The sequence below is a fragment of the Nerophis ophidion genome, linkage group LG18 (genome assembly GCF_033978795.1).
Source record: "Nerophis ophidion isolate RoL-2023_Sa linkage group LG18, RoL_Noph_v1.0, whole genome shotgun sequence".
Taxonomy (NCBI): Eukaryota; Metazoa; Chordata; class Actinopteri; order Syngnathiformes; family Syngnathidae; genus Nerophis; species Nerophis ophidion.
In genome coordinates this window covers 33,600,516-33,613,004 of record NC_084628.1, presented here as the reverse complement: position 1 = coordinate 33,613,004, position 12,489 = coordinate 33,600,516, and the positions used below count along the sequence as shown (strand labels likewise).

The 12,489-nt window shown below is 39.2% G+C and overlaps 1 protein-coding gene across 2 annotated transcripts in view; it reads right to left on the bottom strand.

The window, feature by feature from the left end:
* LOC133537131 (neprilysin-like) overlaps positions 1-12,489 on the bottom strand; it is a 168,263-nt gene that overhangs the window by 60,680 nt on the left and 95,094 nt on the right. For both annotated transcript variants that reach the window (XM_061878015.1, XM_061878016.1), the window contains exon 6: positions 998-1,078. In XM_061878015.1, coding sequence (XP_061733999.1) covers positions 998-1,078 — 81 coding nt within the window. The remainder of the gene's footprint in view (positions 1-997; positions 1,079-12,489) is intronic.

The following is a 12,489-nucleotide window of genomic DNA, read 5'->3' as shown; positions in this document are numbered from 1 at the left end:
CATTTCACACGGCGCTCAAAAATCTGTCAATGTTTTTAGTACGACTTCGGTAAGCTATAAAACTGCCCCGCCTGATGGATTGTCGGCGCATTAAACATACAAGTATTATCATGGTGCGTGTATGAGGACCGAAAGACGGCACCTAGTAGCAGACATTATCTGGCGTTTTGTTTCGCAATATTACAGGGACAGCGTGGCGATGTTGGGAGAGTGGCCGTACCAGCAACCTGAGGGTTCCTGGTTCGATCCCCACCTTCTACCAACCTAGTCACAGCCACAACCCTTGCTCCTGATGGGTTGTGGTAAGTGCCTTGCATGGCAGCTCCCGCCATCAGTGTGTGAATATGTGTGTGAATGAGTGAATAGTTTTCAAAGCGCTTATGAGTACCTTGAAGGTAGAAAAGTATAAAGGTTAAGTTAAAGGTATAACCCATTTACCTTTAACCATTATGTAAAAGCCACATTTCTTACCTTCTGGTACCTGCTGATGTGTATTTGGGATCTGCATAAGTTCTGAAAATGTGCGCTCATCCGCCTATATCGTAATCGATAAGCTGCTTTTTCTCTATTTTTTTGTTATGGGACATTCACCATCTGCTGTCGCCTTTTCTAATATAAAGTAATGTAAAATTCTCACAGTATATTGTCAGTAAACTCGCCATGAGTCTACATTATTCACATTAGTTATTAGAGAGTTCCCGTCGTACATTTAATTTAAAATGTAAATATGACCCCTTATAATCCGATTCACCTTTTGTATGAAAAAAGACCTGAATAGACCCGCTCATCAGCAGTGGGCCTTTAAACCTGTTACGCCCTATGGTCCGAAAATATGGTACTCTGGTTTACACAAACCACCATTCACATTCCTATGCACACCCATAACAGTCTGAAACTAGCAGAACATGCATGACTTCATGCCTATAATTTACTACATAACTTTGAATTTTTAACAGCAAAAAACTCAATTAAGATCAGTAGAAGGTTCCTTACTCACTCTCATTGACACAGGATTTATAAAGGGTCTTAGCCTTTGCGAGAGCTTCCGCTTCTCCTTCCACGGTTTTTTCAAGAACACCTGAAAACAAGCAGACCAAAGTGATAACAATGAAGTAAAGCGGCACATGAGTAAGTGAGAACGAGTACTAACGTCACACAGGTTTCGCAATACACTGCCTCTGAGCCCTGACAGACACATTGTAGGAAAGAGAGTAAGGTCCAACGAACATCCGTTCAGGGCAACCAAAACCTTCATCTGCAGAAAATATACTGCAAATTATTTGCCACTTAGCAACATTTAAAATTGTATTCCTAGAAATTTGCCTGGTTTTAATAGCTGTGCTTATATTTTAGTGATTGACTTTACATTGTCATTAGCATGGATAATTATATTTTGTCTTATTTAGTTAAAAATGTTTAAAACATGTTTAACTTTGTCACTGATTCTGTCAAGTGTGGATCGCAACTTACTGCGGGGTCGTTCCTCCCAAATGTAGAACGGACAACTGCAGATGAAAGCGTGAAGGTAGGAGATGATTTATATCTCATAAATCATACACCGTGGATACAAGCAGACAAAAACAAGAATAAACAGAAAAGCAGGCCTATAGCTAAGGCACAGGAACAAGAATCAAGACTCACAGGGAAAACCAACGTAACTTGTTGCATGGAGCAAACAAAGAAGCCAGGACGAGTATGGCGAGAGAGGTGAATAAATAGCTCTGATTAGTGGTCGACAACAGGTGAGCGTGCCGACCACTAACCAGAGGCAGGTGAATCCAATGAATCACCATGGAAACTATTACAAACCCAGAAGTGCACAAACTGGAACTAAGGGAGTCCGAAACTAACAGAAAATAACAAAACATGATTCGGGCCAAGTATCATGACAAATTCTGGTCATAACTTTCATGGACAGTTTTTCTAGGCGCAGTTGAGGGGATCCGGTTTGGTGGCTGCAGGATTAGGTCTCTGCTTTTTGCAGATGACGAGGTCCTGATGGCTTCATCTTCATCATCCTCAGCTCTCACTGGATCGGTTCGAGTGTGAAGCGACTGTGATGGGAGTCAGCACCTCCAAGTCCGAGTCCATGGTTCTCGCCCGGCAAAGGGTGGAGTGCCATCTCCGGGTTGGGCAGGAGACCTTTCCCCATGGAAAGAAGTTCAAGTACCTCGGAGTCGGTGCGGCGTCTCCAGTAATGCAGACGCTGTATCAATCCGTTGTGGTGAAGAAGGAGCTGAACTCTCAAAACTCTCAATTTACCCGTCGATCTACGTTTCCATCTTCACCTATGGTCATGAGCTTTGGATCTTGTTCAGAAGGACAAGATCAAGGGTACAAGCGGCTGAAATGAGTTTCCTCTGCTGGGTAGCGGGGCTCTCCCTGAGAGTTAGGATGAGAAGCTCTGCAATCCGGGAGGAACTCAAAGTAAAGCTGCAGCTCCTCCACATTGAAAGGAGTCAGATGAGGTGGTTTGGGCATCTGGTCAGAATGCCACCCGAACGCCTCCCTAGAGAGGGGTTTAGGGCATGTCCGACCGGTAGGAGGCCACTTGGAAGACCCAGGACACGTTGGGAAGACTATGGCTCCCGGATGTCCACCCCACCCCACCCACATTTGCGGTGTCCTAGGTTTCTCATTGTCATCCCATTGGGTTGTTTTTTCTTGCCCTGATGTGGGATCTGAGCCGAGGATATTGTTGTGGCTTGTGCAGCCCTTTGAGACACTCTTGATTTAGGGCTATACAAGTAAACATTGATTGATTGTCCTATTTTTTCAAAACCATGGGTACTGTCATCTGACAATAGCAAATGGAAGTCTCAAGCTCATGTATGCTCATTTAACATGAACATTTGTGTAGTTAGCGTTAGGAGGGGCTTAAATTAAATTGTTTTTAGGGTCAAAAACTGCTTTAATGGAAACCCGTCGCCCCTAAAACACATACGCATATTCAGTAGGGATTTCTTGCCCATCGTTATTTTTAGCTGAGATGGAGTTTTAGGCATGTGATGCAATGCGATATTCTGGAATCCAAAAGCACTTTGTTGAGTGGCAAGCACTCCAGCATGTTGATCTTGTAAAGTCACAAAGGGCTGGACTATTAAAACATGAAGATTAATTCATTATTGAACTTTGGCAACAAGCAAAGGTTTTCATAAAGGTAATTTAGGAGGTATTTTCTTGAAAGTGTCTTTTTTAATGTTTGTGTCATACTTGACCCCAAAATTTTTTATTAAATCCTACAAAGGTTCAGATAATTAAAATAAAAAAACAAGACGATTGAAAGATCTTTAAAGGACATGAAAGTCCTTAAAGTTCTTGAAGGGTGCAAAAAAATTTAGGATTCATTCTTTTTTTTTTCCCCCTTTTTCCAATCCAATCCAATCCACTTTATTTATATAGCACATTTAAACAACAATAACGTTTCCAAAGTGCTGCACAGCCATGTTAAAAACAATATTATGCTCCACCAATGACTGAACAAAACAAAAAATGAATACAAATAAAACCAATAAAAACAATATAAAAACAAATATGATTAAAAACTATTTTAAAGAGTAAAATCAATTAAAACAGTAAAATAAAAATAAAAGTGTATAAAAAACACAGAGGACAACAGAGGACAGAGGACCACACAACTCACGTAGTGTTAAAAGCCAAAGAATAAAAGTGGGTCTTAAGACGAGACTTAAAACACTCCACTGTGGAAGCAGTTTGAACATGGAGCGGCAGAGTGTTCCAGAGCGTAGGGCCGACCACAGAGAAGGCCCTGTCTCCCCTGGTCTTAAGTCTGGTCTTGGGCACCACGAGCTGGAGCCGGCTTTCGGACCTCAGAGCGCGCGCAGGGATGTAAATTTGGATGAGGTCCGAGATATATTCAGGTGCCAGTCCATGTAAAGATTTAAAAACAAACAGCAATGTTTTAAAATCAATTCTAAAATGAACAGGGAGCCAGTGCAAACTGAAGAATTGGGGTTATATGCTGGCGTTTCCTGGCCCCTGTTAAAAGTCGTGCTGCCGCGTTCTGGACTAACTGCAACCGGGAGAGAGCTTTTTGGCTAATGCCAGCATAAAGTGCATTGCAGTAGTCCAGGCGACTTGAAATAAAAGCATGCACGACTTGTTCAAAAAGGTTAAAAGATAAAAACGGTTTAACCTTTACTAAAAGACGAAGGTGATAAAAACAAGATTTTAAAACGCCATTGACTTGTTTGTCTAGTTTAAAATCGCTGTCTATAGTGACGCCAAGGCTGGTGACTTTGAGACGCACATCATTTTGCAATGGTCCCAACTCAGTGAGGGCCGGACCAAAAACTAAAATTTCCGTTTTTCCCTCATTCATTATTAAACAATTCTGGGCTAACCAAGCCTTGACGTCACATAGACAGTTAAGAAGGGGTGTCAGGGGGCCGTGGCTTTTTGAAATCGGCATATAAATTTGGCAGTCATCTGCATAAAAGTGATAAAACACTCCATGTTTCTTAAAAATATCTCCAAGAGGGAGGAGATAAAGAGCGAACAGGGTGGGGCCTAAAATAGATCCTTGGGGGACAGAACAGTAAAGCGGGGCAGAAGAGGAGGTGGCGTCCCCCAGCCTGACAGAGAAGGACCTCTCAGACAGGTAAGATCTGAACCACTCTAACGCAGTCCCCCTGACACCCACACAGTCTCTCAGGCGGTCTAAAAGAATTGTGTGGTCGACTGTGTCAAAGGCAGCTGTAAGATCTAAAAGCACTAAAATGGCAGAGCTGCCAGAATCAGACATTAAAAGCAAGTCATTAAAAACCTTTAAAAGTGCAGATTCAGTACGGTGCAAAGCTTTGTATCCAGACTGAAATGGATCTAAAGTGCTATTTTCATCTAAAAAAGGCTGCAGTTGTGCCAGAACACATTTCTCCAAAATCTTTGACACAAAAGGTAATTTGGAAATGGGCCGATAATTTGACAAACTTGTCGGATCAAGACCTGGTTTTTTAATCAAAGGCTCAACAACAGCTTTTTTACAAAAGGAGGGGACACAGCCAGAAATCAAGCTGCTGTTGATAATGTTCCTAACAGACGAATCAATAGTGTCCCAGATTTCTTTAAAAAAGCGAGGGGGGACTGGGTCTGTGGAACATGATGAGGGTTTTAGCTTGCCGACTATTCCTGTAAGTTCAGGCATGGACACAGGCTCAAAGTGACGGAACACAGTCGAGCACTGAGTGGCCACATTAAAACTTAATGATTTTTCAATTAACTCTAATACTAAACAAAAAGATTAAGCATGAAATGTATGTTTTCCCCTGAAAAGATCACTGTTTAGATTGGCAAAAATTAGATTTGTTTATTTCCGGCCACTTGCCATGTTTAGGCTTACAGGTATCCAGGAGTCGATCCCAGCTTACCGTATTTTTCGAAGTTGAAATTCTTTCATTTTCACAAAAATCGACAGTGCGCCTTATAACCCAGGGCACCTAATGTATGGAATAATTGTGGTTGTGCTTACCGACCTCAGAGCTATTTTATTTGGTACATGGTGTAATAAGTGTGACCAGTAGATGTCACACTTAAGAGATACGCGTAGACTGCAATATGACTCAAGTAAACAACACCAACATTTTATATGTTCCATTGAAAATATAGAAAATTACACAGAATATTTTTAGTTCGACTTTGGTAAGCTATGAAGCTGCACCGCTTGATGGATTGTACTCTGCGTCAACATACGAGTATTATTATATGGTGTGTGTATTAGGTAAGACATGTTATCTGGTGTCTTGTTTCGCAATATTATGCAAAAGCAACGTTTCTTACCTTCTGGTACCTGCTGATCTGTATTTGGAATCTGCATTAGTAATAAACATTTGCGAGTGTCAGCCTTTGTAGTCCGTGACGCCATAAGCTACTTTTTTTTCTCTATATTTTTTTTATGGGACATTCATCCTACGCTAGTTGCCATTTCTAATATAAAGTAGTGTAAAGTACTTACTTTTATCCGTCAGTAAAATCGCAAATGAAAGCGCTAAAACATACCAGTGTAGTGAGTTAACATTATTCACCCAAGGAACTTTAGGTATTAGAGAGTTCCGGTCGGACGGTTTTTCATTGGACATATTTCCGGTGTTGTTGCTTCTGGATGTCATTAGAACAGTTAGCGCCATCTTTTCACACTTCTTCCACTCTCGTCCTTGCATGCTACACTGCTATAACAGAGATGAAGGAGAAAAGACTCTGCCGAAGGTGAGCCACGTAAATACGGCCGCCCACAAAACAGCGCATCCTGAAGCAACTGACAGAAAGCGGCTTGAAGATGATCTGTAAAACATAATCCATGCAACATTTTGATCAAAGAACCACCATTACATGTTATGTAGACCACAAGGAAGTGTTTTACATTTAGAAAAAAAATAAATAAATATGACCCCTTAAATGCACCCTATAATCCGGTGCGCCTTTTGCATGAAAATAAACCTGACTAGACCCAATCATCAGCAGTGCGCCTTATGCGCCCTATGGTCCGGAAAATACAGGTAATTAAAAATCCCAGAAGGGTTTATTTTAATGAATTTTGTGACCTTTGTAGGATGTAACACTATTCTTATGGTTTATAGGTTTTTTTATGGTTCATCCTGTATGACAGACATTGAAGAAGCAAAAATGTTTAGTCAAATACCTCATATCTTTATGGAAAACCTCACTTGTCACCTGAGTCAGATAATAAATTAGGTAATGATTGTGTTATTGTAGACATGTGAATCGGACATTGGCATCTTAAAATTTAACGTGAAAAAAAACTGTTAGGAAAAATATTATATGATTAATTAACATTATTAAAATTATGGCCAAAATACAGCAAACATTGACCAAAAGGACAAAAAACAGCCAGCCTTTGTCTGCTGAGAGTTAAACTTCAGTGTGCGTCCAATCATTCCACAAATTGTCAATTATGTCACTTTGCATGAAACTCATGTTCTTCCAAAATATGTCGCAAATAGGCGCCATGGCATTTCAGACAAACTTGATTACTGCCTTCTGTTCAGGAATGATTGGTGAACTAAAGATAGCAATCACACCAAAGATCCCGAAAATCCCCAAAGAAGAATGTGTTCGAGTAATTGACAATTTTGCGCGACATGTGCAAGTTTGCCTACGACACAATCATACTGGAAAGAGGATGACTTTATCAGCTGAGATAACTGAAACTTTGGGAAATTATCGGACACATGCTGCTGACATTTTTAGGATGTAAAATAATTTTATGAGTTTTGTTCTTTTGGGGTTACCCTTACTTGTGAATGTTAAAAAATCCATAAAATGGTGGCTTTATTTACAAAACCCAAAACCAGTGAAATTGGCACATTGTGTAAATTGTCAATAAATTGGTTCTTTTCCTCTTTGGTCCAGAGGACACAACGTCCAGTTTCCAAAAACAATTTGAAATGTGGACTTGTCATACCAAAGAACACTTTTCCACTTTGCATCAGTCCATCTTAGATGAGCTCGAGCCCAGCGAAACCCGCTGTGTTTCTGGGTGTTGTTTATAAATGGCTTTCGCTTTGCATAGTAGTTTTAACTTGCACTTAAAAATGTGGCGACTAACTGTAGTCACTGACAGTGGTTTTCTGAAGTGTTCCTGAGCTCATGTGGTGATATCCTTGACACACTGATGTCACTTTTTGATGCAGTACCGCCTGAGGAATCCAAGCATTCAATGTTGGTTTTTGGTCATGCCGCCTAGGTGCAGTAATTTCGCCAGAATTTCGGAATCTTTTTTGATGATATTACGGACCGTAGACTGTGAAATCCCTAAATTCTTTGCAATAGCTCATAGAGAGATGTTGTTCTTAAACTGTTCGACAATTTGCTCACGAAAGTGGTTACCCTCGCCCCATCCTTGTTTGTGAATGACTGAGCATTTCATGGAAGCTGCTTTTATACCCAATCATGGCACCCACCTGTTCTCAATCAGCCTGTTTACTTCAACTTGCTCAGTCTTTTTTGACACTTTTGCCAGCTTTTTTGAAACATGTGGCAGGCATCAAATTCCAAATGAGTTAATGTTTGCAAAAAATAACACAGTTTATCAGTTTGAACGTTAAGTATCTTGTCTTTGCAGTATATTCAATTGAATATAGGTTGAAAAGGAGTAGCAAATAATTGCATTCTGCTTTTATTTACGTGCCAACTTCACTGGGTTTGTACTACTGCGGCAGTTCACAATAAATTTCATTGAAAGACATAAATATGTTTTACTAGCGTGATGAAATATGGGCCTGTTTTCATTTTGTGGGTTTTCTACTGGTCCTCCAAATTCTTCTGACAGTCCATGAAAGATGCATTTCGTGTTTATTATAGACTCTAAATCAGCCATTCCCAACTGCAAAAACATTCAAGCGAGTACATAGGCCTGGGCAAATAGTCAAGAAATCAGTGAAAACAAACTTGATAACTTTGTCATCATCAACAAATTGTCATGTTGTTCTGGTTTTTGTTGTCACTCGCTTTCAAACAGGGTGCAAGAAGGTTAACATACATTTGCTTGATCGAGTGATTGATTGATTGTTTGAAAGCTTGAAGATGAGTTCGTCAATGAGGCAGTATGCCAAATATGTTGGAAAGAGATGGCAACAAAAAGACAACGAAACAAACCACCCAAACCAGTTTTTACTACAGAGGAAAAAAAATGTACTTCAATAATAAATTTACCTTATTTATTGAATCAAAAATACTGAAATTCCATGACCTAGTGAATTTGGAAACAGCTAAAATGATACACAAAGCAAACTATAACCTGCTACCCAAGAACATACAACAATTATTCTCAAAAAAAGAGGAGAAATATAATCTTAGACAAAAATGTAATTTAAAACATTTGTATGCACGTACAACACTTAAGACCTTCAGTATATCAGTATGTGGAATTAAATTATGGAATGGATTAAGCAAAGCGATCAAACAATGTACTAATATGATCTACTTCAAGAAACTCTTCAAACTTAAAGTGTTTACAAAGTACAAAGAAGAACCATGACAAACATTCTCAATTTATTTAATCCGTCCATTCATTCATTCTCAAAATAATCTTACTCATCTCATCATATAAAATATGACTTACTTCACCAATTATTCTTAAATTATTATTATTATTTATGTATTTATTTTTATTGTGATCACTAATGGAGAATATAGTGAATAAATTGAGAAGAGGAAGTGAACAAAAAGTTTTAGCAACTGTTATGTAAAAGAAAAGGGGTAGGATTAAATAAGCTCTGCTTCTTCCTACTCCTTTTCGAACATGTTGAAAAGAAAAACTGGAAATTGTGATATATTATGTTGTATGCTTGCATGTTTGAAATAAACTCAAACTCAAGATGTTAAATATTTTTAAAGTGCATTTTTGTTCTAACACAGATTAAGTGTCAATTTCATATGTAGTGTTTGTTTACTTATTTGGAAAAATGTGGACAACACCCAGAAACGCTGCCAGCTTCGCTGTGCCTGAACTTCTGGGATGGATTGATGCAAAGTGGAAAAGTATTATGTGGTCTGACTACTCCACATTTCAAATTGTTTTTGGAAACTGCGGACGTCTTGTCCTCCAGAACCAAGAGGAAAAGAACCATCCGGATTATTATAGGCGCAAAGTTCATAAGCCAGCATCTGTGATGGTATGGTTGTGTATTAGTACCCAGGGCATGGGTAAATTACACATCTGTGAAGGCACAATTAATGCTAAAAGTTACATACAGGTTTTGGAACATACAGGTTTTGGAGCAACATATGTTGCCATCCAAGCAACGTTATCATGGACGCCCCTGCTTATTTCAGCAAGACAATGCCAAGCCATGTGTTACAACAGTGTGGCTTCATAGTAAAAGAGTGTGGGTACTAGAGTGTGGGCCTGCCTGTAGTCCAGACCTGTCTCCCATTGAAAATGTGTGGTGCATTATGAAGCTTAAAATACCCCAACGTAGACCGTAGACTGTTGAACAACTTAAGCTGTACATCAAGGAAGAATGGGAAAGATTTGCACCTGAAAAGCTTCAAAAATTGGTCTCCTCAGTTCCCAAACGTTTACTGAGTGTTGTTAAAAGAAAAAATGTAACTCAGTGGTAAAAAATGCCCTCTGACAACTTTTTTGCTACGTCTTGCTGCCATTAAATTCTAAGTTAATGATTATTTGCCCAAAAATATTTAGTATCTAAGTTTGAACATTAAATATGTTGTCTTTGCAGTCTATAGGTTGAAAATGATTTGCAAATCATTGTATACTGTTTTGTTTTACAAATTATACAACGTGCCTACTTCACCGGTTTTGGGTTTTGTAGATCAAATTAAAAGGAACTATCCAAAACTTTCCGTAATTGCTTTGAAACAATATTTGTCATTTCTATCCAGCTCCTTGCTATTAAAACATAACATGCCACCCTTGTCTCAAGCATCAAAACATCAAAACACTATCATCTGGGACATTCATTCAACAGAGTTGGTTGTAGGCTTTTTAAGACACTATATTTTAGATCTGCTTCTTACTGTAGGTTTCTACATTTGAATCAGTATGCACTGGGGTCGTTTAAAGAGAAATATTTTTTTTGATTCTCTTTGTTTGATGCATTCCTGTACAATTGAAAAAGACCTGCATAGACCCGCTCATCGGCAGTGGCCCTTTTAATCTGGTGCGCCCTACGATCTGGAAAATACAGTACAAACCTTTCTGAATTTTAAATCTTGAAAAACCGTGACTGCATTTCTTTGGTCTGTGTGCAATTTATATTTAAGTTCTTGCAAGAACAAGTTTTGCTGCAGCAACATTTCCCTTAAATACTGAATAGGACACATACTCCCACTGGTGTACAACTTTTGAAGAACAACATTGATGAAAGGACAGCTTGTCGATAACACAGCCCAGTGATGGGAAAAACTCCTTCATGCACCAGACAACATCAGTCATGTCATAGGTGGGTCACTGCCACATAGAACACCACTGTGTCTTCATTCACAAATTGTCTACTAAATACAGATATTGCATATTTCCTCCATTCCAGATTAATTTCTTCCTGCAGCTTTAAAGAAGCCCTAAATTAAATCCAATATCCAATTCAAACGTTTAATTATTTTCATTTTGCCTAACTTAGTTAAATTTTTCCCGGGATCATTGCATTTGCACAATTTATGCACTCATTTATTGCTCAGCAGATAGGGAGCCTTTACAGGGTGCTTTCAGCAAAAAGGCCACATATCGTGTTTGAGACTGGATTAGTCACAGCCTGCTGCAAGAGTTTAACTACAGCAAGGCCGCAAGAGAATGGGTTTTTATGTTCCTTTGAGGCATTGGTGATTTTTGTCCCACAATCCATTCAGCCAGTCAAATAATTTAAAATGATATACTTGGAATGTGAACCCCAAAGGAAACCACAAAAAGAAAATGCAAACTACACAGGGATGCCCAAAGGGAGAATTGAACCCTTAAGCAAGCTCAAACAGTGCACCTTATAACCCGCCTAATAAACAGAACAATTTTGGTTGTGCTTACCGACCTCGAAACTATTTCATTTGGTACATGGTGAAATGATACGTGTGACCAGTAGATGGCAGTCACACATAAGCGATACACTATATTGCCAAAAATATTTGGCCACCCATCGAAATGATCAGAATCAGGTGTAATATCAACTTAGCCCAGCCACAATATACAATCAAGCACTTAGGCATGGAGACTGTTCCCACAAACATTTGGGAAATAACGGGCCACTCTCAGGAGCTCAGAGATCCCCGGCTTGGAACAGGAAGCCCCCTGTGCAACAAATCCAATTGGAAAATTTCCTCACTCCTTAAATACAATCCCCGTTTCCGTATGAGTTGGGAAATTGTGTTAGATGTAAATATAAACGAAATACAATGATTTGCATATCATTATCAACCTATATTCAGTTGTATATGCTACAAAGACAACATATTTGATGTTCAAAGTGATAAACTTTTTTTTTGTTGTTTTTTTTTTGTTTTTGCAAATAGTCATTAACTTTAGAATTTGATGCCAGCAAAACATGACAAAGCAAAACATGACCAAGAAGTTGGGAAATGTGGCAATAAATACTGATGAAGTTGAGTAATGCTCATCAAACACTTTTTTGGAACATCCCACAGGTGTGCAGGCTAATTGGGAACAGCTGGGTGCCATGATTGGGTATAAAACCAGCTTCCCAAAAAATGCTCAGTCTTTCACAAGAAAGGATGGGGCGAGGTACACCCCTTTGTCCACAACTGCGTGAGTAAATAGTCAAACTGTTTAAGAACAACGTTTATCAAAGTGCAACTGCAAGAAATTTAGGGATTTCAACATCTACGGTCCACAATATCATCAAAAGTTTCAGAGAATCTGGAGAAATCACTCCACGTAAGCGGCATGGCCGTAAACCAACATTGAATGACCGTGACCTTCGATCCCTCAGACCTCACTGTATCAAAAAACGACATCAATCTCTAAAGAATATCACCACATGGGCT